This window comes from Nothobranchius furzeri, chromosome 1 (genome assembly GCF_043380555.1).
Source record: "Nothobranchius furzeri strain GRZ-AD chromosome 1, NfurGRZ-RIMD1, whole genome shotgun sequence".
Taxonomy (NCBI): domain Eukaryota; kingdom Metazoa; phylum Chordata; class Actinopteri; order Cyprinodontiformes; family Nothobranchiidae; genus Nothobranchius; species Nothobranchius furzeri.
Window position 1 is genome coordinate 51,064,988 of NC_091741.1, and position 25,349 is coordinate 51,090,336.

Consider the following 25,349-nt stretch of genomic DNA (forward strand, 5'->3'; position numbering starts at 1 on the left):
TTGTTTTTTGTTACTCATGTACAATCAGTCCCTCTGTCTTAAAAAAATAAATAACATAAAATAACGTAACTATCTTCTCTTTTAAGTCACGCCCTTTTTGCAGCTATACGTCCACAAGGACACTACTGCCATTTTTTCTCATTATGTCCAAACGCCATACATTTAACACTTTCTGGGAGGAAAAAAAAGCCATACCCACTGGCTCGTGCACCAAATACAGTTAAAGATGCGAGTTACATCTGCAAAAACTGACACAAGGTTGTAAAATGCTCAACAGACTTATGATTTACTCCATGCAGGTGCTGTAAATGTGATTCAATGCATATTAGCCTGCCAGCGGGTCATGTAGTGTACTTTCATTAAAATATATACGTATATATAGATATCTAAATGCATCATATTCAGGGACCACTTTATGTAAGGGCCCTTTTATTAACGCTACTTTATGCATTATTAAGCATTAATAAACAAAGGATCTCTTTAATAACATTTGTATTTAGTTAACTAAGTTTCCTTGAGGTTGGGCCAAAGGACCGGGGGTTGTCTGCTTAGTAACACATTACCTAATAACATTAAGTAGTTGTTAATATTTTAGTAGTTTATTAATGCTTAATGATGCTTAGTAACATTAATAAAGGGACACTTATTGCAAAGTGTTACCCAGGGACCAAATGGCACTAACACACAACTGGCCGCACTCGTGCTCAGTCCGAGTGGTGAAACCCCTGGTTGTACATTCTATATTGCTTCCTTTCCTTTTCTCCATTGACCCTCTTTTTATGGATTCTTTAATGGTTGTGGGGGAGATTGTTGAGTGTCCCAGTGTGACTGGAACTGACGAGTGTGGAGATGACAGCATGTCAGCAGCCTTGGCCAACAGCGAGACAGCCACCACAGGATGAAATTAGGTGTCCACAACAAGTGTCAACTCAGCAACTATCACCACAGCAATGGTCACATCTGCCAGGGTGATGTCGGGTGGCCATTGCAAACGCTGCAGCGAGGCCGCAGTCCATCGTTAGACAAATGAGTTCATGGCATTGACGGGCGACGGGGCCTCTGAACTTTCGTTGCCTTCGTGTGTGTCCTTCTCCTTCTTGCCGCTGTACTGGCCAATAAAGGAGCCATCCTCATTGAACTGTCCATCCCCGCCCTCCCCGTAGTCCACTAAACTGTCATCACTCTCATCACGGCGCACCGTCCCATTGGACGGTGTCCGGCTGCCCTTCAGTGGCTTGTGGTCCTCTGTGTCACTGCATGAGGAAGAGATGGAGAAGGAAATTCAATTCAATTCAAAGATACTTTATTAATCCTAGAGGAAAATTAAAGGTTCACTCAGGAATCACAAAAAAAAAGTCCAACTGCTAAAATGTGTAGGCTTTCTGGCTTTTCCACTGCACAAGCATCACAGAGGATGGTGTCAAGTCAACAAGTCTTGATACCACCTTGTGTGCACAGCTTGTTTTATCTTAAATCCAAACTTGTGTTTGAAATCCTATTTGTAACACAAATCTTTAGGTTACTATCGTAACCCCGGTTCTCTGAGTAACATGAGTGAGATGTCTCACTATGGGATACGCCCCTCCGCGGATTCCTCAGAAGCACTTATCACAATACGCCAATCCTGATTGGCCAGTGACCGTGACGTACGTGTCCCCTGCTACTATAAGTAGCAAGCATCCCAACACACGCACTATTCAAGATAAACACCTCTTCTCGCTTCGCCCAGCAAGAAGGGTTGTCTGGTGAGACATCTCACTCATGTTACTCAGAGAACCGGGATTACGATAGTAACCTAAAGTTCCCTTTCTTAACATTCGTTTCGATGTCTCACTATGGGATATGGAGACTCCCGTATTGCCAGACAGCTTATCCAGCGATCACCAACCTACAGGGATACTGTTGGTGCCAAAAAGGTCAAGAGGTCATCTACAAAATGTATTGAGTTAAAGCTGAGTTCTTGGGTTGAAAGTGTTTTCTGGCTAGAGTTCGTGTGCTGTTCCAACATCAGCTCCAAAGGAATTTCCTGTTTTGGTCTCTGCTTGCTTCCAGTAACATTGCTTAAAGCTTATCTGACTTGCTAAATACTTGATGTGATTCCAAAAGTGTTGCTGTGTCCCAGACAGAAGTCTCCACCCACAGTTTCCACAGAAGAGATGTGAGCTATAAAAAAGGGAACCACTCTTTTGTCGGGGTCTTTCAGCTGTCAACCCACAGTTTCCACAAAAGAGTGGTTCCCTTTTTTATAGCTCACATCTCTTCTGTGGAAACTGTGGGTGGAGACTTCTGTCTGGGACACAGCAACACTTTTGGAATCACATCAAGTATTAAGCAATGTTACTGGAAGCAAGCAGAGACCAAAACAGGAAATTCCTTTGGAGCTGATGTTGGAACAGCACACGAACTCTAGCCAGAAAACACTTTCAACCCAAGAACTCAGCTTTAACTCAATACATTTTGTAGATGACCTCTTGACCTTTTTGGCACCAACAATACGTCTTGGCCTGCCAAAGACCCCACACTCAGAATCGTGTGAGTCATTGCAGGGACCGAAACATCAAGCTTATAGAAGCGTGCAAATGCAAGTGGAGAAGCCCAACTTGCTGCAGCACAAATCTCCTGGATTGACAGCCCCCGAAAAAGGGCCCAAGAAGCAGACAGGCCCCTAGTAGAATGGGCCCTGAGCCCTACAGGTGCCTGAATGCCCTGACAGGAGTAAGCCATAGAAATAGCCTCCACAATCCAGTGGGAAAGCCGCTGCTTTGTGACGGGTTTCCCCTTACGAGGCCCACCCCATGACACAAAAAGCTGGTCCCCCCTGCGAAGGTTCTCCGTCCGATTCACATACTCCTTGAGCGCGCGAATCGGACACAGCTTGTGCCACCGCTCCTCCTCAGGAGAGGAGAAGGGCGGTGGGTAGAAAGCTGTGAGTATAATAGGAGAAAAGAAGCCCACTATCTTAGGCACAAAGGCAGGGTTGGGCTTCAAGGACACCTTCATGTCACCTGGTGCAAACTGGGTGCAGGATGGGTGCACAGAGAGAGCCTGTAAGTCACTAACTCGCTTTGCAGATACCAAAGCCAGGAGTAGCACCACCTTAAGAGACAGGATCTTAAGGTCCAGGCCTTCCATAGGTTCAAATGGAGGCCCGGAGAGGGCCGACAGCACCAAGGACAGATCCCATGAGGGCACCAGGGGTCGAGACACAGGGAGAAGCCTGCGTGCGCCCCTCATGAAGCTACACACCAGGGGGTGCTGACCTGCCAATTTCCTCCCAAAACCCAAGTGTCGGGCGGAAATGGCTTATAGGTACACTTTAATGGTGGAGAAAGCCTTCTTCCCATCCAACAAGTCTTGCAGGAAAGACAGAATAACATTCACCGGGCATTGGAAGGGTGAGACCTCCCTGCCCTGACACCAGGCTTCAAACACCCTCCATTTACAGTCATATAGGGACCTAGTGGAGGGGGCCCTAGCATTCTGAATGGTTCGAATGACTGCCTGGGGCAGCTCTGCTGACACTAGCCCGCACCCCTCAGGGGCCAGGCCCACAGGGCCAGCCGTTCTGGATGAGGGTGGAAGATCGAGCCTCCCGCTTGAGACACCAGGTCCCTGCGAAGTGGCAGTTTCCAAGGTTGGCCCTCCAGGAGCTGGAAAATGTCCGCCTCCCAATACATGGCTGGCCAGTATGGGGCCACCAGAATGAGAGTGTGGCGCTGGGTTCGTACCCTCAGCAAGGTGGGTGGTATCAGGGCCACTGGGGGAAAAGCGTAAAGCAGTCCCCGTGGCCAGTCGTGCGCCAGCGCGTCCACGCCGAGTGGAGCATCTCGGTCTCGCAGGGAGAAGAACAGTGGACACTGAGCATTCTCCTTGGAGGCAAAAAGATCCACTACGGCTGTGCCGAACCGGATCCAAATCTGTTCCAACACTGCTGGATGCAGGCTCCAATCCCCGTACAGGGGTGTCCCTCTGGACAACAGATCCGCCCCCCGATTCAGAACACCCGGGACATGGGTGGCTCTGACTGAGAGGAGAGGCCTGCTGCACCATAGGATCAGTCTGCGTGCCAGCGTGTGTAACCGCATGGAGCGCAGCCCCCCCTGGCGGTTTATACAAGCCACAGTCGTGGTGTTGTCTGTTCTCACTAGGACATGATGGCCGGAGAGAAAAGGCAGGAAGCGCCTCAGGGCCAGAAAGACCGCGAGGAGTTCCAGATAATTTATGTGTGTCCCCCAGAACTCTCTGCTCCACACACCCCTGACAGAGCGACCCTCCAGGAGCCCCCCCCCCCCCCAACCTGACAGGCTCGCATCTGTCGTGACCACTTTCCTCAAGAGAACCAACCCCAAAGGCACCCCCTGTGCCAAGAGGGAGGGGTGACGCCAACAGCGGAGCGCCGCGACGCACGCTGCAGAGACCGTCACCCTGCGCGCTCTGTGGCGCACTGGAGAGAGACCCAGAGAAGCCACCCAGCGTTGAAAATCTCTCATGTGTAGACGGCCGAGTGGTACCACTGAAATAGCCGACTCCATGAGACCCAAAAGCCTGAGGCATAACGCAAACCGCACCGAACTGTGTAGGCGGAAGCGCGCCAGGCAGAACGAGAGCGCGTTCACGCGCGGTGCCGAGAGACGGGCCGTGAACGCCCCTGAGTCCAGATTCAGACCCAGAAAGGTTATTTTCTGGGAGGGGAGTAAAGCAATTTTCTGCCAGTTTATTCTGAAACCCAGACCACACAAGTGATGGATCACAACCAGCGTGTTTGACGCTGCCTCCTCTCTGGACCGTGCCAGCAGGAGCCAGTCGTCTAAATACGTGGCCAGCCGAATGCCCCTCCCACTCAGTGGGGCAATCGTCGCCTCCGTACACCTGACAAACACCCTCGGGTTCAGCGAGAGGCCGAATGGGAGCATGGTGTATTTGTAACACACTCCCTGAAAGGCAAACCTCATAAATTTCCTGTGTAGAGGGTACAAGGGAATATGAAAGTATGCGTCCCTCAGGTCGATTGAGGTGAACCAGTCGTTCTGGTGAATCAGATGCAAAAGGGATGAGAGTGCGAGCATTTTGAATCTGTACTTTCTGAGGCATCGGTTCAGGACCCTCAGATCCAGGATCGGGCGAATACCGGTCCCTCCCCGTTTCGGGACCAGGAAGTACCTGGAGTAGAAACCGCTCTGAGACCGATCGGGAGGCACAACGCATATCGCTCCCATCTCTAGCAGGGAGGAGATTTCTCCCTGAAGGATGTGAGCTGATGTCCCCTGGGTGTGGGAGAACACTACGCCGGAGATTCGAGGAGGAACAGAAGTGAATTGGAGCCTGTAACTTCTCGAAATATTTCTTAGCACCCAATGTGAAGCAGAAACTGCTGTCCATTCCTCCATGTGAGTGGAGAGCTGTGACACAGCCGTGACACACGGAGCAGCAGCTCCCTCCAGAGGTTGTGGGGCAGCGGTGCTCGTGGCAACCACTGCGCATGTGCGGGGGCTTTGTGCTTTGACGGCCCTGGTGTACGGGGACGACCCGTGGCTGGCGGGTAAGTCCGCCAGGGGCCGCCCCCGCCTGGAACCGCTCATGGGCAACATTTTTATTGATTTGTGCTGCACCCTTGACATCTTGTCTGGATGCGGCAGCGAACTTTTTAATGCTCCTTGAGCGTGACATGTTTGCAAAAAACAGTGTGAGTGCTTGTGACGTGTGTTTTGAGCTGGCACAGCCGGTTGCATGTCCTGGCCCCACCCTGGACCGCTCAGGGACTCTGCCGGAGGGGTTCCGTGAGGGGGGGGGGGGGGGGGAAGGCACCATGGCAACATCGAACAGGAGGAGCTGGCGAACGGGGAACTGCCAGCTGCAGCGTTGGGAGGGAAAGAACTCCGTCAAGCTGCCCTCTTCTTCTTCCTCACCTGCTGACCGCCGGGTCGGGTGGGTTGTCCCGGCGGCGGAGCGGCTTGGTTGCCGGATCTCTGAGGCCAAACTGGTCGAGGCGCTGAGCCCGAAGGAGCTGGTTGGACAGCTTGAGGCTTTGAGCACTTTGGGATCCGGAACTGAGGCTGGGCTCAGGCAGCTGCCTGAGGAAGGTTCGGCCGAGCCAGCAGCGCCGGTGAGGGCTTACGGGGAAGGCAGAGATGAAGGGCTTCATCCTCTTTCTTTTTGGCCTCACACCGTTGCTTCATTGATGCCAGGGCAGAGCCAAAAATGCCTTCAGGCACGATTGGCATGTCCAAAATGTCCTCCTTCTCTCTATCAGAGAGGATGGTGAGGTTCAGCCATCGTGCACGTTCTTGAAGCACCATCATGCCCATAGCTTTAGCCGTAGCCTGGACCGCGCAGCGCTGCACACGCAGGCAGATGTCGGTCAGTACGGTGATTTCCTCCCACACCTCCGGGTCCGGCTTCGTATTCATGTCCTCACAGAGCTCGGCTTGGTACGCCGAGAGCATGGAGGAGACATTCAAAGCTCGGACCGAGATGGCGGCAGCCTTGTACGCCCTCTCGTTCAGTGCCGACTGGAAGCGGTCCGCCTTTGCAGGGAGAGCGGGAGGCCTGGAAGAAGTTGCCGAGAGCTGTGGGTGCAGGTGGGCTGCAACCAGCGGCTCCATCGGCGGCATGCGAAGCATGCCAGCCTTCTCCATTTCCTCGAAGTCCAGCGAGGAGGCTCCTTGGACAGGAGACCTGGAGCTGAAAGGGTGTTTGTCCCAGGAGGACCTCACTTCTTGGAGAAGCTCCGGGAAGGCGGGGTTTTGCCGCCCTTGTGGCCTGAGGCAGCTTCTTTCCCTCGTAGCGGGACCTGACAGCCTCAGTGACCACGGTGGGCCAAGGGATGTTGAGCCTGGTCGCAGCACATCGGCAGACTGACTGCATGTCCAGGTGGGCGGCCGGAGAAGCCGCTCCATCCCTGGGAGAGGACGGAAAGCTAGGCATAGAGGCCTGAGCGATGGGGAGAAAAACGTCATCATCCTCGTCCTCCTCTGAAATGAGGAGTCCCGAGGTGTCTTCGTCGTCTCCGTAGTCCAACTCCAACACGTCCTCAACGGGGTGGCTCGGACCGGCCAGTTCGAGCTGTGAGCCCCAGCTGAGTTCGGCACACGGTTCCGGCTCCGGGAGGGCATGTTCGCTGGCGTCCCCAGGCGGTGGCTCAGGGGCCGGCAGGCAAGGGTCCTTCCCCGACAGGCTAGCTTGGCACGCTAACCGCCGGTGAAGGCTCTTCAGGCTGAAGCAAGCACAGCTCTCACATGACCCGGGGACTTCCAATGCCAGCTGGACATGTTCCAGCCCGAGGCAGCTCGAGCAGACCTTGTGCGGGTCTTTGCTCAAGATTTTGTTCCCACAGATACAGAGGCGAGCTCCTGCGCCGTCGACTCCTCTGGTGGGAGGAGCGGCTTCCATGTGGGCTAACTGGTGTGTTAGCAGAGAACGAACAGGTGCACTGGAGTGTGAAGCTGCTCGTTATGCCCCGAGCCTATGGTGAAGGTCAGGACAGAAGGATAGTAAGTTAATGTTCGGCAACGGAGAGAATATTAGCTGGCTCTGTCTGTGAACAGTTGAGCTAACTTACCTTAGAGATAAGCGACCACCGAAGCGAGAAGAGGTGATTGAATAGTGCGTGCGTTGGGACGCTTGCTACTTATAGTAGCAGGGGACGCGTACGTCACGGTCACTGGCCAATCAGGATTGGCGTATTGAGATAAGTGCTTCTGAGGAATCCGCAGAGGGGTGTATCCCATAGTGAGACATCAAAACGAATGTTAAGAAAGAGAACTGAAAGGTCTGGTACTTGTACAGTGAAACGGCACAGCTAAATAAAAATATACATACCAATAGTACTGTAGGGGTTTAAGCCTGCGCACTGCTAGATAGAAGTTTGCAAATACGTGCAGTTCAGCCCTTTGAAACATACCTGCATTATGCAATTTTTTGATGGCTTCAGTCATTAAGCTAGCAGGTCACATGCAGTAATCCAAAATGCAATCAAGAGTCATTGCTACAGGTACATCTTCTTTTTACTCTGGATTCATATGAAAACTACAATCTATTTTTTATGCAGGGTTAGATATTCATTGAACATTGAAAGTTTGTAAATATGACAAAAACCCTAAGAAATTATTAAAAAATGAAGTTAGCATGAGTAAAAGCAGTAAAATATGATTTGAGCTTTGAGTTGAGCAGCATAGACCCATTTACACTTGGTATTAGCTTTAGTGAATAGCTTAGGTGTGAACGTCAAACTCCAGACAGACTGATGGCAGACAACAATCTGATAGACAAGACAACATTAGACAACCATTGCTGTAAACACCAAAGAGTTCGGAACTAGACTAAAACACCACCAACACCCTAATGTATGAAATCTTCTGGCTTTTCCCTTGAAGTGGCTACAGCCAACCATCTGTCTCCATTTAGTCCTGTCTTCTGCATCCTCTACACTCATACCAAGTCACTTCATGTCCTCTTTCACCACATCCATCTTCTTGTTGGTCTTCCTCTCAGCCTCTCAACTTATTTGTAACGTGATATTTCAATGTAAATCACAAAATAAACGTGATGAAAAAAATTACTATTAAAAAATTCTGGAGGGTTTTTACATTGTTGCCAAAATCAAATGAAAACCCTTTTAGTTGTCAGTGTTTTACAATTGCTTTCATTGGTGATGCATTACCCATTACACACAGGAATAGCACATGGATTAAGAGCACAATGTACGAAAAAAAATGTTGGTAGATTATTTTTCATAAAAAGGCTTCTTGGCAACACAGATATCATTGAAAAGCCTTGTAATGATTAACAGCTAAAGGTGAAGCTAGTTCTAATTCCATTTTTGGTTCTTTTTTAAAACACAGGAAAGGTTTCTATTTACCTTGCTGACAGTTTCGTTTGCGTCTGCAAACATCCTCAGAGCTGACGCTGATGGTGGCGTCACTTCCTACTTCGTTTATCCGCAGGCAGCAACGTCCTCTGCTGCCCACGGATAAACGAAGTAGGAAGTGACGCCATCATCAGCGTCAGCTCTGAGGATGTTTGCAGACGCAAACGAAACTGTCAGCAAGGTAAATAGAAACCTTTCCTGTGTTTTAAAAAAGAACCAAAAATGGAATTAGAAGCCAAACACAGAAAGAACGTACCAAAGATGTGAAGCTAGTTCACTCCCAAAAGTGTCAAAATCGGCACATAAGTGGTTGTACTTGCTAAGATTAAATGTGCCAATATACTGATAATTCAATAAAATCTTCATGATTTCACTCTTGACTCTAACCATTAGGCTCCATTATGATTTTTTTCCCCATAGATAGGCATATTCCTTGCATAAATGCATGACTTTAAAGATTAAAGGTGCAATATGAAAGAATAAAGTAGAATGACATCCTGTGGTCAAATTTGGTCACTGCGGTCCATTTTCTTAAGCAAAATTTCACTTTCTCACTGCCGTTCAGTAATGGCGTTTTCACATCTGGCCCAGTCCAGCCTGATCTTGGTAGTGTCGGCCCGTTCGCGCACAGACAGGTTTTGTGCACGAAAGGATGCCGTAGCTTCTTAGGGGCACAAGTAATCATTTCTGGGTCGCTCCTGTTTACTGGCATTGGTTCTTTAAACAACTCTTTTTGCCCACTGGTGTTGATTTAATTACAAATGCCGGCACTGCAGCATTAGCTCACCAGGGACCAAGCAACCTCACAAACTCACTGATTGTAAACAGAAACATGGTCCCTCTTTCGTTTTGGTTAAAGGAGAAAAACTGACCACCCCCCAGCTGGCTGAGAATCAAATCTCTTTCAGTAAAACCTTCTGTCCAACATGATTGAGACAGTAGACTGCTGTGTGATTATTTCTAAATAGAATTCTTACATATAACGGACTCAAAACAAATCTGAAAGGTCTGAATTGATATCAGTCTGGTTCTACACATCAAATCTAAACAGAAACACAAATTTCCTTGACACACCACACTATCCACATGTGACTGGATTCCTCAGACCCACAATAATACCAGGTGTAAATAAGGTCTCTGTAGATCAGATAAATTGGTGTTTTTGGCCCACTAATGTTAGAAAGAGCTTACAAAGCATTTAAAAGGGTTGCATGGAATACATGCTGGTTATTTTTGCTTCTTGCCTTACCTCTCCATTGACCTAAACTCCTCAAAGCAGAAAGATAAAACAAAACAAAATAAAATGCAAGTTTACATGAAAATAAGTTCACAAGCCATAATGAGAGTCTTGTATCCTTTTAAATTTGAAAAACAGACAATGATTTGGGGAATTGCAAGAAAATAAAAACCGGATGCATAAACATCCATAATTAAAGCTAGACAGGCAACAAAATGCTAATTTAAATCTATTTCTTGATAAATTTTTTAGATCGTAAAAAGAAATGACACTATGGATGTAATGTTTTTCTTCTCATGGTTAGTATATTTTAAAAGAGAAGAGAAAACTTGTTAAACTTGAACTATTCTATATTAAATTAATCTCTTTTACTATCAGAGGGCCAGTGGGGTGGCTTTGTAAAGAGTGCTGAGGATGTTGCCTTGCCTCTATGCAGTGTTTGGAAAATGGAGTCTGAAGAGGAGAGTGTCTCTGCAGCCTGGTAACATGTTTTACACATATATATCCACATCAGGACAAAATAAGTGAATTAAAAACACAAAAATAAAACATTTGTCATCATTTCTCACCTGTACTCCCCAAATGTTCCATCGTCCTCCTTCATGGGCTGGATCTCTGGGTCTTGGTGAGCATCTTCTTTCTCTTTCACTGTAGATTATACAATATATTTATTCTAAATGAGTGTCCATTTGTATCAAAGGGCTTGAACTCAGATGTGTAGCCTTACCTGGATATTTTCCTCCTTTGTTCCTCTTGATGAAGCAGACTATGAGAAGCACCAGGATCAGGAGAGCAATGGCACACATCAGTCCAATAAACCATCCCTGTGTGGCGATGTCGATCTGCCGGTTGGGGACAGCTGAACGGAGAAAGCGAAACAGAAAAAAGAAATGTATCAGTTTTAATACAGGCTGTGAAATTATTGAAACACTGAGATTATCAGAGGCTGTCATGGGATTATAAAATGGGTTAAAATGAAGATATTAGTTAGACGGTATAAAAGAAAAACAAGATGTTATAAAATGATGAACATTTACACAATTTTATGGCAAGCACTGGTGACAAAGTCTTCAGTACCTTTTTTTTTCTCTTTTTCATGTAAATAGTATTGAAATAAAATCATCAATGTCTCTTTTCACCCTAAATTGAAGTTTTACTGCAGTAGAGTTAAGTTATTGTGTTTAAAGATAAAATAATATATATGTTGAAAATTAATATAGAAAAAATATTTAGCAGGACAATTTTTTTTGTCTGATTAATTTGCTAGTGTGCAAAAAGTTGTACTTAATAATCTGGGGAAAAGATGTGGCTACCTTTTACAGTCACCTAATCACTAAGTACTTACATGGTAATTACATAGTAAGTAAAAGTGTATTATTGTTTCTGAATTCTTGAACTGTTATTGCCATGTGACTCAGGTTCAATTCTAGTTCTTATTTTATTAACCATTCCCAGTAAATAATTACACCTTATTACAATTATACACTTTAATTACACAGTAATACACTTTAACTACTTAGCAATTAGGGGACTGTAAAAGGAAGTGTTACCAAAAATGGATATTTGACTATTTTCTATTCGTTAAGTAAAAAATAACATTGACCCTTTAAAGCCTGATATGTGACATTACAATTAGTAGTTTTACTTGAGCTAATCTTACTTTAACAATTATCTAATTATTTAATAAACAGAGGGCACCTGGTCTCTCTCGAAAATGAAGTTCTTAATCTGAATGGGATCGCCTTCCCAACTAAATAAAGGTTAAGTAATAACTATGTTTTGATTTGTGATTATACAATAATTTTACTAATATAAGTAAATAAACTGATGCTCAACACATGTAGTACTTATATCCACCACCGGAGGTAGGACACTGAAACCTATGGAAAAATACATTTCACAGATTTTTTTAAAAGAATGCACAAATACTGCTAAAGAGGTAGAGCTCCTTTAAACCCAAGAATAATCTAATCAAATATGATCATTCTTGCATAAATATGTTAACACTGAACTGTGTATTTCACATACTTGTCTCTAATATCCTTATTTCAAGCCTCTAATTAATATCTCAGATTGAGATGGTAAGACTGAATGTATGCAGTCAAAATGTTGTGGATTCATGAAAAACAAAACAAAAAAAATCAAGGTTAGAGTTACTTAACATGAGACAACCCTGAGGCAAACGGATAGCAACCAGCACACAAACTAGGAACGTAACACTTGACATATGATGATGAACATTCACACAAAAATGAGCAAAAATAAACAGAAAGACCGTCTACGCTGAGGCATGCTGCCTCACCTGGCACTGTAACCGACACTTCATTTGTCTTGTGGACCGTCTGGTCAGCTCCGTCTCGAGCTAACACACAAACCCTATAGGTTGTCCCCGGCTTTAAGCCTTTAATTGTATGTGAATGTGTACCGTTTACCAACTCCCTCTTCCAGTCCTCCTCACCTGGAATCGGTTGAACGGATGGAGAGAGATTAGAATCAGACTCAGTTCACATAGGTATGCACAGGTTTTCAAAAAAGAGTTAAAAACAAGAAGCCTTACTGTTTTCTACATTATATTCCACAAATACATTCTTATGGTGTCCAAAGTATTCCCAACTGATCACTGCACCTCCCTCAATCGCAGATGCATTAACTGTGCCAAACACAGGGCCAACAGGAGGCACTGAGACCACAAGGGAGACAAAAAGATGAGTTCAAAATGCAAATCAAGTTTGCAACAAAACTTGCTAGTGAGCCAAAGTGTGTGCAATATCTGCACACATCACAGATAATCACAGTGTGTTTATCAAAAACAGTCCAATGAAATACATGTTAGAATTATTAGGAACTCAGACATTAAGTCTGGAAAATTACTCATAAGATCAATTTTTGCAAATTATATTCAGTAATTTCACAAAAGCTATTTTTTTACTAGTAAAGAATATTATAACTAAAATGTTTTCTTCTGTTACGGTTTCATCTCTTTTTTTCCACTGTCTTTGATTTGATGTTTAGAAGTTTGTGATTCTTTTAGAAATTCATTTTTATTTAAAGAGTAATTCACCTCCAAATCAACTTTTTTTTCCTGATAAACTATATAAATGCGTGTCTAATCATGTTGCAGACACGTGTAGTCAATAGTTTAGCATTTTAGTGCATTTTAGTTCAAATTAAAATTTTCTGCCTAAAACTATCAGCGTTGTGCCGTTGTCAGGTAAAAACTCTGCACTGCATTTGAATTTAAATCTGCCATTGTATTTGCTATTGGCTAAGAGGTACCCTAGGATGTTAGCTGGTACCATATGATGTCAGAATGTTGTTGTGAGCCTGTGTGTGTGTGTGTATTTGTTAGCGGCTCCGCCCCCTCGATCTGCTAGGCAACGGCATTTGGTGCATTTTTCAAACAGGAAGTGGGAGTGGAGTAATACTCTGGTATGGGGTGACCCTGTAGGGAATGCACACCATCAGAAAATGTAACTCCACCCTTAGTAAAGATTTGAAAAATGCCACGAAAGTGAGCATTGCCAGGAGGCACAGAGTGGCATGGCCAAGTGTGGGGAATTTCCATCCTGAGAGGGAGAGGGAGGGGGAGTGGGAGGAGACCATACCGATGACTTGAAATTGTACCAGCCCCAGTCAATCACAAGTTTAAAATGCAGTAGCCGCTGTTCTACCACAGGGGGCAGCACTAAGACATTTTTAGACCTAGATTCTAGATTTAATCAAGTTTACACAAACATGTCAAAAAATGCACAGAAACAGGAAGATTGCATTTGTAAAGACCCAATTATACAGCTTATTAGCAAAAAAGTTAGTTTGGGGTTTAGTTACTCTTTAAGCCTATATTTTTTCACAATTTCTAAAGGAAAGATGGAGAGAGTGATCTTAATAGAAATGCACACAAAAGTCTTGGAAACATTTTTGAAATACTTGTTTATGTATTTAGCAGAAGGTTTTTATCCAAAGTGACTAACTGATGAGAATGTAACAAAGCAGTCACGACTAACAATAAACTACTTCCAGGGAACATAGAAGTGACAGGGTGTAGAAAACTGAGTATAAGCAAGAGAGTGCAGCTGAGTAAAGGAAGGAATATATAACCCATTTATTTCCAGTTTCCCAAGTCTCAGTTAGGAATTGTGTGGAAGACCCAGAAGTAAACATGTAAGATACTGATTGCTGCTCTCAGATATGTAACATTGAACCCCTTCTTTCCTTTTTGTCTCATTTCTTTAATACAGAATCTCTGTTTCTACTGAAACTCATTCACTGCCATTGACGACAAAAGTCGTCATTTTAAATCCAATGACTTCCAATTTGCATACGAACCGGAAAAGCTTCTGCCGATCACAATTTCAATTATTCAATTATGAAAGAATGGATATCGCTCGAAATGCGTGGATTCTTCCTGATGTAAGAGGTGAGTTTACTCTTTGTTTTGTTAGTTTTGGCATTGACATCATCCTAGCACGCAAAGTTCTGCGACTCTTAAAAAACAGTAAAAACACTGAAAAACACTGGCAGCGAAGGGCTTTACTGATCAGGAAACGGCTGACAGTGAATGAATTAAACGGATTCTTCAAAACCTTTTACCTTGTTGTTGTTGAATATGGAAAGCTTGTGGTGTCTAATGTAACATATCAAAAAGGCTGTGCCGTCTCTGTCCTGCTTTGATTTGTAAATGAATGATATTGAAAAAGCCCTGAAGAAAGGATTTGTTCTGAGTAGAGCTGGTTTAAGCCCTGATGGGTATAGACACACACCATTAAATTTGCACATCCTAACCAGACCTGGACTGGGATGAGAATTCAGCCCTGGCATTTATCTGTCCTCTGCCCTCAGAGCGGGGGTGGGGTGGTGGGTGCTGGCGAAAATGTCTATGGCGGGGTGGGGGGGTGGGGGTGGGGGGGGGGATGGGACTCGAGGATAACTCTCCGCGACGTCGGCTGTCAGAGCGGGATGGGTGGGGGTTGATAACCAGACCGGCCCACCAGGAGGCGCCCGGTATGCCAGATAGCCAGTCCGACCTTGATCCCAACCCACTCCACTAACCCAACCCACTTCAACATCAGCAATATAACTGCAGAATTTTTGCCCATGCTACTGCTAACTAGCTTGCTGGACAAGAGGAAAAAACAAAGGAGAATATCGGAGCACACATGTAACGCTGCAGGCTGTACTGGGAATATCCGGAATCTGAATGAAAGATGGGGAGATAGACCCACAGCTTGTCTATGGCGTCATCCGGCTACTGTACACAGAGTTACTAGCATCAGTCCGTCATGGAGACATCGGTGTTAACTGGACAATCAGTACACAGTTCACTTATTTGTGCCCTCGCCAAGTGGGCGGGGCAAACCAACCTTTCCAATGTGGGGCTCCTGGGCCATTGAGAGGCCCAACAAAGTTTCATAAGCCATATTGAGGCTGAAAGAAGGAGCTTCCAATTTTCCAATCTTTTTTTTTTCATTCCAGAGAGTTCACAAACTTTTAAACACCACTGATGAGATTAATAGAATTTGCTGATTGGATATTTTGGGGGAGGAAGGGAGGGCATGGGGGAGTGCTTGTACCCTTGTGAAACGTGGGTTGCAGAGACTGAGTGATGGGGGGAGTTTGGTGAGGGGGCTCTGTGGGGCCTGAAAGGACACAGAAAGAGTGAGACAAGAACACAGAACAAAACACAGCTTGCATTACTGAAACATGCTGCTGCAGCTCAACTAGACCGAAAAAGATCAAATAAATGAATGAATGAATGAAGCAAAACAGCCTGGATTCACAACACAACGGCATGCACATGGAGTTAGGATAAAATAAAAGTCTATTTGAGAGTAAAGTTGTGTAAATGGAGAGGATGGTAAATATGGTTGTAATCAACACAAATTAAGACAAAAGCTGTCTAAATGAGATGTAACTTAGAGATTGCAAAAATTTTAAATAAAAAACTAAAAGCACAGCTAACATCTAACACATACAACTATAGGTTGTCGTAAACTAGCCTATTTTTTCCAAATAAGCATAAACGGTTTATTTTGCATGCCATGGAAGTCTTTTTTTCTGTAACACGTGCAGAAAAATGAGATAACTAGATGATCTATGCTAAGATTTGAGGGGATTTTGGGATATCTTATGAGAAAACGAGCATGCAGATACTTCAACTGACACACAGGGGTTACCTTTGTCTGTTTCTACAGTGGGTTGAATAAAAGCTTAAAGGAAAAGAGAAAAAGATCAAAAGAATTTAATATGTTGAGCAAATAGTGCAGAAGGGACTGCTTGATTTTGCTTATTTGGGGTGGGGCAGGGGTATTCCTTTAATTGATCATTATTTCTTTGAGGCTGGTGGTAAAAGATTATTCCACGCAGGACTCACCTATATCCATGGCCGTATAGGCCTCCTCTGTGATATTGGGGCCTGGGCCCCTGACAGTTGTGGCGCTCAGGTAAAACTTGTAGAGGACGCTGGAGTTCAGGCTGCTCAGAGTGAACGTGGTCTCATTGGCTTTAAAGCTAAACTTCCTGAGTGGTCCCAGTTCGTTAGTGGTGTTGACTGTTGAGAGGGTGAGGAGTAGACAGCGACGGGTAAGGAAACAAAGAATGAAAAGAAATGGATCAAACTGCTGCTAACTATACCTGGTTGGAAGTTGAGGGTGTATCCTGTGAGGCGACCGTAGTTGTTGACCGGTGGACCCCAGTTCAGAGTGAGAGAGTTCAAACCCGGGTTGATCACTCTGAGAAAGGAAGGAGGTCCTGGCACTGAAAACCGACAGAGTAATGTATTTGATTCATTGTGATATAGAAATATCTACTACAAAATATCTTTGTTGTAAAACAGACTTCTGAAATACAGTTAATGTGAATATGTTCCATCAAACTGAGCCACTGTTCCTTCATCAATGCATCCCTACATTTCTAAAACTAGTTGAATATAACCAGTTTGTAGCCTGGCCTGCCAGACTCATCCTCTGTTTAATCCTGCACAGAAAAAGAGTCTGGTTACTCACAGGCAGAGAGGCACATGAGGGGCAAGACTAGGCAGCTCAAAAATAACCAATCATAAATAAAGATGGAAATGCAGACTGTAAAACTACAGCGTTGTACTTGTACAATACTGTAGTTTTTTTTTAGCTGTGGTAAAAAAAAGGCATCTGGCAACATGTCTGGTGGACATGTCTTTAAATTCACAGGAAGAAGAAGCGCTAAAAGCCTTTCTTCTAAAGAAAGATGTTTGTGCTGTCGCCAGACACAGTCATTGTCTTTGGACTACAGCTAAAAAACTACAGCATCGCGCAATACAGTTGTCATTTCCGCCTTTTGTCTGATTGGTTACTTTTGAGCTGGCTAGTCCCGTCCCTCATGGTGCTCTCTGCCTCTGAGTATTCAGACTCGTCCTCTGTGTAGAATAGACACAGGGCGAGTCTGGCAGGCCAGGCTAGTTCTACCACTGACTCTGTTTACTTTGCAACATTGATGTTTTATCTCCACAAATAACACAAGCCTGGAGGAGTTTTGCAGTGTGGTAGAGTTGCTAATGCTAACGGTTAGTTTCTACTAGTCGTGATGTTCTCTGCTGTTTCCTAGGTGCTAAACAACAACCTTGTCTGTCAAGAGTCAAGATGGGCGAGTCCATAAATGCTAAGTGACATTGTGATGTCACACTGTCAGGCTTTTTAAATCCTAGAGTTTCACCACCTATTTTCTATCAGACGCTAATGCAGGAGATAGGGGACAGGCTCATTACATGCAAAGCCTGATATTTCAAGGCTTGATCTGTTATACCTGCACTATTTACCAATCTGATTTTAAGGATTTTCCAGCTACCTGGACTTATGTTTTTCTCTGTGGTGCTCATAAGTACCACACACTAAATTACCTCTGCGTTTGAAATGTATAAGAAAATCTGCCCTGGCTTGCCAAAAAAAGAGTGCTTAGCTTTGGCTGTCTTTTTGTCAGTTGTATTTAGTTCTGTCAAAAGCTGTTTGGTATTGTTACAGAGGAGTTAGTCTGTCCTCAAAAGTTCAACATTGTGTCGTGACTGCTTTGTAACCAACACAATGCAGAATACCACTAATTACACACACCTCCTTCAGGTGTTTCAAAAGTCAAGATGGGGCTGGGTGGTCCTTCTCCTTTGCTGTTGAGGACCTTGATGTAGAGGCTGTAAACACTGTAAGGTTGGAGGCCTGGCAACATTCCCTCACTACGGTTTCCGTTAAAGGTTAAATGTTGCTCCTGCTGATCGAACTCCTCCTCAGTGCCATGCAGGCCTCGCTCCCGACGGTAATACAGCTAAATGAAAAGCACAAAGAGTATAAGTGTGAGACGCTGCAGATTTGTAGTGATCACTCATAAACACCACACAGTTGTGATAAAAAAGGTGAGGCTGTTTTTTTAGATGTGAAAGAGTAGGGTAAGCACAGCTGTATTAGGTACCTCATATGTCTGATATAGCACTTTCTAGAGTCCTGGAACCCCCAAGGCACTTTACAACACAATCAGTCATTCACCTATGCACACACACATTCACACCTTGGTGGTGTTGAGCTACAGTGTAGCCACAGCTGCCCTGGGGCACACTGATGGAAGTGAGACTACAGAGCACTGGAGCCACCGGTCCCTCCAACCACCACCAGGCAATGTGGGTAAAGTGTCTTGCCCAAGGACACAACAGCAGCATTCTCTTCCAGGAGCCGGGATCGATCTTAGAACCCTGCGAATACTGGACGACTCACTCTACCTCTTGAGCTACTGCTGCTAAAGTTGCCAGTTTACACTGTGTTACGCTCATTAGTGGTTTGCAGAGCATCTAGTGGGCACAGGCTGCAGAAGTGGAATGCAGCCATCATTAGTTCATCAGTGCTTCTCTTGCTCATAAATTAATATTGTTCCTATTATCCATTATGCTGTCCTCATAACTACCTAAAGCCTAAATCTAAAAGAAGAGTTTTACTTAGATAAAAAGGACAACAATTGTAGATTTTTAGTTTGTTGTAAACATCATAACGAAATGAGACCTTCAAAATTCAAGCATCGTTTTCCTACCCCTAAGTATCAGAATGGTTTGGAAATGATCTCCAAACTTTTTATCACTAAATAATAATTATAATTCATTCATGCTTCAAACTGGCAAACTGTGTCAACTTTTGCTTTCAAAAGTTTATAAAAATGAAAGGTACCTTGTATCCTTGAAGTTTCCCTCGAACAGACTGAGTAGGTACGGGCTCCCAGTGCACCTCAGCTAGCGTGCTGTTGTGGACCTTCACCTGGACATCATCAGGAGCAGACAAAGGCACTACCAAACAGAGAATTTTTATTAACTTCTTTTGTAAAAAAAAAAACTGTTTTCAAAATCACTTCTTCTGTCACTCACCGTCTTCTCCTGAGTAGCCAATCACGACCTCCGGTTCAGGGCCGTGATTGTAGTCATTGAAGGCCTGAACTTTAATTTCATATGGCACGTATGTCTGAGTTCCAGTCACAATGAAATGAGAAGAATTAGTGACGTTCACTGAGGACCAGTCTTTTTCTACATCCTTCTGTCTCCAGTGCACTTTGTACTTCAAACCCGGTCCATTAGACTGGAATCCTGTAAGTGGCTGCACAGAAGGAAGTTTGGATGAGAGTGAGATATAAAAAAAAATGACGTTCTTAGGATTTTCCTTTTGCTGTTAAATGTTTAAGGCCTCCTTACTGTCCACGTGATCACCAAGTTGTCGGGCTTCGTTCCTACTCCTTGAACATTGGATGGATTTTCATCCGGGGCTATAAAAGTAAAATAAATAAAGTTTTCACTCTGTCCACCTTTTACACGAGTGGATATTAGATTTTCGGATAAAGGATCTTTTTATTACGTGCAGGGTTGGTTAGGTATTTGGCTGAGGAATCACTGGGCTGGCTGTAGCCCACTTGATTTCGTGCCTGCACTCTGAAAGAGTAGTACACATAGGGAGACAGCAGCAGCTGGGCTGTAATGCTGCTACCAGGAACTTCTGTCAGGTTGACCCAAACTCCTGGCTGGTGGAGCAAATCCTCATATTGGATCAAGAAGCCTGGAGAAGATACACAATCCAGGCTTTAAGAGTAAATCCGATGGTAGATAAGGACTAAAACACAACGATCAATCAATCATGAAAAACTATTTTGATGTATGTAAACATTTTAAAGTTGATTAAAGGTGCTGGACACTTGTTTGATCAATAATTCTAACCCTAGTTGAAATGAATGCCTTCTAAGTCATACTTGAAGGGGAAAAAGCCACAAAGGCTTGGATCAGCACGGATGAGTCAGCTGGAGGAGAGTGGCAGACATCTCTCCTCAGATTGGATGAAAGCAACGCGGCTCTACCACGGATATTGTTGGCTCTGCAATGTTGAGGTTTTATTTCCACCAATAACATAAGTCTGGAGGAGTTCTGCTGTGTGGTGGAGTTACTAATGCTAATGGTTAGCTTCTACTAGTAGATACATTCTCTGCCGTTTTCTGGACACTAAAACAACAAAAGCCTTCCCTGTCGTGAGTCAAGATGGGTGAGTCCATGAATGTTAAGTGACAGTGTGACGTAGATCTGCCGGGCGTTTCTAATCCTAGAGTTTCACCGTAACTTTACCTAATAACTTATCTTAGTAAACACTTTGCAAGACCAATACTGTGGGAAATATTTGCATTTTCTCTTGAAAGCTTTCATGTAAGTAAATATTAGTCAAAAATAAAAAGAAATACAGAATCAGTCTGTTTAAAACTGATGTTTGTATTCAAGTTTTTCAGTATGAGAATCCAAAGGCTGGGCCAAAGAACGTTTTGTCAGTGGTCTAGAGTTTGACACTGAACAGATGTAGAAAAGTTGGGAAGAAATGCTATGAAATTAGAATGAACATTGTTTATTTCATACTCTGTACGGGACTGTTATGTTCATCTCCAGGGGTCCAGGTGAGCTGAATGCTCCTGTCTGTTTGGTCGGTAAGCTCCAGGTCAGTCGGAGGGTCGGGTACCTCTGCAAAAAATGATCCAAGTTGTTAGATATTTATAGTGTGTCAACTGAAACAAGTCAAACTGATGCAATAGTCTTTCTAATTTAACAAAAATAAGATAGAAACTCTAATTAAGCAACACATTCTTTAATTTATGCCCTAATTTTGCTTTTATTTAGAGAATGGTTTATGTTGCAGGAATGATTTTCAAAACAATTTAAAAATACCCTTAAAATTAAATATTAACAAGTAGAAAATAAATAATAGGAAGGAATGTTGTATGAACTTTATTTGCCTTAATCATTTAAAGCAGCAATCTGGAATTTTCAGCAGCCTCTGCAGGCCTGTCGTTGGCCTGAGCAGTTTTGTGTCTTGCCAATCAGAGCACTCTACTGTTTTGGTGGGTTTGTGGGATTAGGACAATGCTGCAATGGAGCGAAACGACAAAGATGGCAGCAGCTCTTTAGCATCCACTTTGGACAATTTAGACTAGGGCTTTTCTCTTAGTCAAGAGCAGATAGAGGTACTTAAGTCCTTTATTTAGGAAAAGGATGTATTTGCATCTTTGTTGACAGTGTATGACAGACTGCCCCATTGACTGACATCAGCAGCAGTGAGTATGTCTTTTTGTTTGGACTGGTCCTAGCATTGTCCAATAGCATGCAGAGACAACTGTAGATTCCAACCTGACTGAGCTTCCTCTATGGTTCGTGACCAGACTATAAATTAATATATATAGGATGGCTTGCCATGCAAAGACAAAAGCAGAGTTGGTGACATTTCTTCAGGACACGTAAGTCTTTAAATTTTAAATATATGAATAAACTGCATAACAGCATAATGTAAAACAGTGTGTTTGCTCTGTTGCTGGGTTAGAGGTGTGCGTTTGTGAACAACCGTGAGGCTTAAGGTGTAGTACATTTTCCTGCCTCTAGAGGGTGTCCTCTGACAACAAAAATGTGAATTTCTGCTTTAGTAAAAAAATGAAAAAGGCAAAGGTGAATGGTAGCGAATATTGATTATATGTAATCAGTAAAACACAGAAGTAGCTTGCAGAAAGTGTTACGAGAAAAAAGCTTGCTCAAATAAAACAGTTTTTTTCCACTCCTACACAGGTGTCTTCACTTGTGTCTGACTAAACTTGCTGAAGTGAAGAAAATGCACTAGATCAGGGGTGCCCAATCCTGGGCCTGGAGGTCTGTATCCAGCACGTTTTAGTTTTAACTCTACTTCAACATACCTGATTGCAATCAGCAGGTGATTAACAGGCTTCTGCAGAGCCTGATGAGCTGCTGCAAAGCTGAATCAAGTGTTTTGAATCAGAGAAATCATTAGAACATGCTGTATACTGGACCTCGAGGACCAGAACTGAATACCCTTGCACTAGATAATAAAGGAAAAACACCCATGGCTGCTTGATGGTAGCACGGATGTATTGAATTTAAACTAAATAAGGTAAAACTAACCTAAAGTAGCACATTTTAGGAAGCAAACCCCTGATTAAATGAACTGGATGGAAGCTACAGTGGTTTGTTTACCGTAAACAATTGCTGGGGTAGGAGTTGCCTCTGACAGCAAGAAGAAAAGAGTAAAGTCCAGAAAGAGAAGATGTTAGTGATAGGCATTATTAAAGAAAAGGATGGAAAAGCAGAAAAATTACAACTGTAAAGAGATTCTAGAAATAAATCCAGAAAAATGTTATTGATAAATTAAAAAGGACTTGAAATTAAAAAGCTAAATTTAAAATGTTTTTAAATACACAACAGAGGCAGGACAGATTACAGATTAGTAGAGATTTAAGCTACTATATGTCTGTACAATAACATGATGTGCCAACATTTGATTTTAAACATTTCCAGGAACAAAGAACAAAATTATTATTCAACGTACCTACAACAGTCAGCGTGGCGCTGGCTGAGTCCTGATCCAGAATGGTGTTAGCGATGCATGTGTAAGTGCCCTTATCATCATCTATCACATCATTGATGATCAGACTCTCCTTGCTCACCACAAACCTGTAAGTATTACCAATCAAAATTAGTTTTCTGAGTTGTATTTCAGACTTTAATCTGGATTCAGCATTGTGTGTGTGTGTGTGTGTGTGTGTGTGTGTGTGTGTGTGTGTGTGTGTGTGTGTGTGTGTGTGTGTGATTTCTCTCTTTACTATTCACTCTCTCTCTTTCTTAACATTTTTTCTTTTAAATCGCAATTGCTTATTTTTGCTCATTTTACATATATTTTTAAACATTTTCTAAATGCTTTTTTATATTTTTACATTTTTATTTTTTTATTTTTTGTTTTTGTTTTTGCGAAGCGCCTCATGATTTTTATGTTGAGAGGCGCTATAGAAATGATATTTTCTTCTTCTTTCTTCTTTGTGTGTGTGTGTGTGTGTGTGTGTGTGTGTGTGTGTGTGTGTGTGTGTGTGTGTGTGTGTGTGTGTGTGTGTGTGTGTGTATGTGTGTGTGTGTGTGTGTGTGTGTAGGACCTCTCATCAGGAGGCAGCTCTACACTGTCTTTCAGCCAGGTCATGGTAGGAGTGAGGGTACTGTCGTGTTTGACCTGACACTCGAACACAACGCTCATTCCTCTCTGTACCATTCTGTACTCTGGTTGCTTCAGGATACGAGTCGGCTCTGAAGTACAGACAAGATTGGGTAAATATTGATAATTAATGCAGCTTTGCGACTTAAGTTTGTTAGGAAAAACAAACAGAATCAACATATTGACCTTTGACCTCCAGGGAGACGTGGTTTTCTTCCCTCCCCAGGTTGTTCGTGGCGATGCAGGTGTAGTTTCCACTATGTAGCGGCTGGGCCATGTTGATTTCCAGGGAACCATTCTCATGGATTACATATGGGTCAGCATTCCTAACACTGACCTGGAAATCTTTAAACCTGTTTAAAAAATGGCCAAAATGATAGATGCAGTACAATGATTGTGACTTAGACCGAAATGTACCGTTGTGAATCAGACCAAAGAAATGATTTCTGAAGCGCAGCTTTGAAGCCTTAAGTCTGGATGATGTTCACAGTCGACGTTGCTTTCTTTCCTTTTTTAAAATGTTTTGTAAGTTTCACCAACTTCACTTATCTATGAGATCAGCTGTGAATTTTCACTGCTGCCTTGGCAGTTTTGGAGGTTTAAAGCATTGATAAACAAACTGACATCGAAAGTAAAAAGATTCAGTATTTTACACAAAAATCAAAGTCTAAAATAAACTATAGACATAGAAGAACTGTATATGAGCGTGTGTTAGATTTAGGCCCAATCTTAGTGGGAAATACAAGGTTTGAAATAACAAATGAATTCAGCTTTCTATTGGTAGCACCAAGAAAGGGCAAGTGGACTCATCTTGTTGCTTGAGGACATTTGACCCCTCATCCAGAAAGTTCTTCTGTTCTGATCATGAGTATAGGCAGCAGTAGCTCAACAGGTTGTGCGGGTTGTCCAGTAATCGGAAGGTTGCAGGTCGATCCCGGCTCCGGACAATGAATTCTGCTGTTGTGTCCTTGGGCAAGACACTTAACCAACCTTTCCTGCTGGTGGTGGTCGGAGGGACCGGTGGCGCCTGTGCTCAGTATTCTCACTTCCATCAGTGTGCCCCAGGGCAGCTGTGGCTACATCGTAGCTCATCACCGATTCTGTTCATAACCTTTATGGACAGTATTTCTAGGCGCAGCCAAGGTGTGGAGGGCATCCGTTTTGGTGGCCTGAGGATCAGGTCTCTGCTTTTTGCAGATGATGTGTCCTGTTGGCTTCATCAGAACGTGATCTTCAGATTTCGCTGGAGCGGTTCGCAGCCGAGTGTGAAGCAGTTGGGATGAGAATCAGCTCCTCTAAATCTGAGACCATGGTCTTGATTCGGAAAAGGGTAGAATGTCTTCTCCAGGTCAGGGATGAGGTCCTGCCCCAAGTGGAGGAGTTTAAGTATCTTGGGGTCTTGTTCAGGAGTGAGTGAAAACTGGAGCATGAGATCAATAGGCGGATTGGTGCTGCATTTGCAGCGATGCGGGCGTTGTACCGGTCTGTCATAGTGAAGAGAGAGCTGAGTCAAAAGGCGAAGCTCTCGAGTTACCGGTCGATCTACGTTCTTACCCTCACCTATGGTCATGAGCTTTGGGTAGTGACCGAAAGAACGAGATCGTGGATGCAAGCGGCCGAAATGAGTTTTCTCTGAAGAGTGGCTGAGCTCTCCCTTAGATATAGGGTGAGAAGCTCAGTCATTAGGGAGGGGCTAGGAGTAGACCCGCTGCTCTTCCACATCGAGAGGAGCCATTTG

The 25,349-nt window shown here is 43.9% G+C and overlaps 1 protein-coding gene across 15 annotated transcripts in view; it reads right to left on the bottom strand.

Moving 5' to 3' along the window:
- Positions 1-771: 771 nt before the first annotated feature.
- The window catches only part of nrcama (neuronal cell adhesion molecule a), an 80,295-nt gene continuing 55,717 nt past the window's right edge, over positions 772-25,349 (bottom strand). For 5 of the 15 annotated variants that reach the window (XM_070549021.1, XM_015957681.3, XM_070549020.1 and 2 more), the window contains 19 exons: positions 23,798-23,964; positions 23,556-23,703; positions 22,958-23,082; positions 22,606-22,635; positions 20,989-21,090; positions 19,952-20,149; positions 19,792-19,862; positions 19,471-19,696; positions 19,277-19,392; positions 18,182-18,389; positions 16,734-16,856; positions 16,474-16,650; positions 16,277-16,309; positions 15,674-15,739; positions 12,661-12,783; positions 12,406-12,561; positions 10,831-10,962; positions 10,673-10,751; positions 772-1,253 (listed from right to left, as the gene is read on the bottom strand). In XM_070549021.1, the coding sequence (XP_070405122.1) occupies positions 1,019-1,253; positions 10,673-10,751; positions 10,831-10,962; positions 12,406-12,561; positions 12,661-12,783; positions 15,674-15,739; positions 16,277-16,309; positions 16,474-16,650; positions 16,734-16,856; positions 18,182-18,389; positions 19,277-19,392; positions 19,471-19,696; positions 19,792-19,862; positions 19,952-20,149; positions 20,989-21,090; positions 22,606-22,635; positions 22,958-23,082; positions 23,556-23,703; positions 23,798-23,964 (2,515 nt within the window). In that variant the 3' untranslated portion in view covers positions 772-1,018. Of the gene's footprint in view, positions 1,254-10,313; positions 10,582-10,672; positions 10,752-10,830; positions 10,963-12,405; positions 12,562-12,660; positions 12,784-15,673; positions 15,740-16,276; positions 16,310-16,473; positions 16,651-16,733; positions 16,857-18,181; positions 18,390-19,276; positions 19,393-19,470; positions 19,697-19,791; positions 19,863-19,951; positions 20,150-20,988; positions 21,091-22,605; positions 22,636-22,957; positions 23,083-23,555; positions 23,704-23,797; positions 23,965-25,349 lie in introns of those variants that run through there. The other 10 variants (XM_015957726.3, XM_070549022.1, XM_070549023.1 and 7 more) reach the window with 10 other exon arrangements.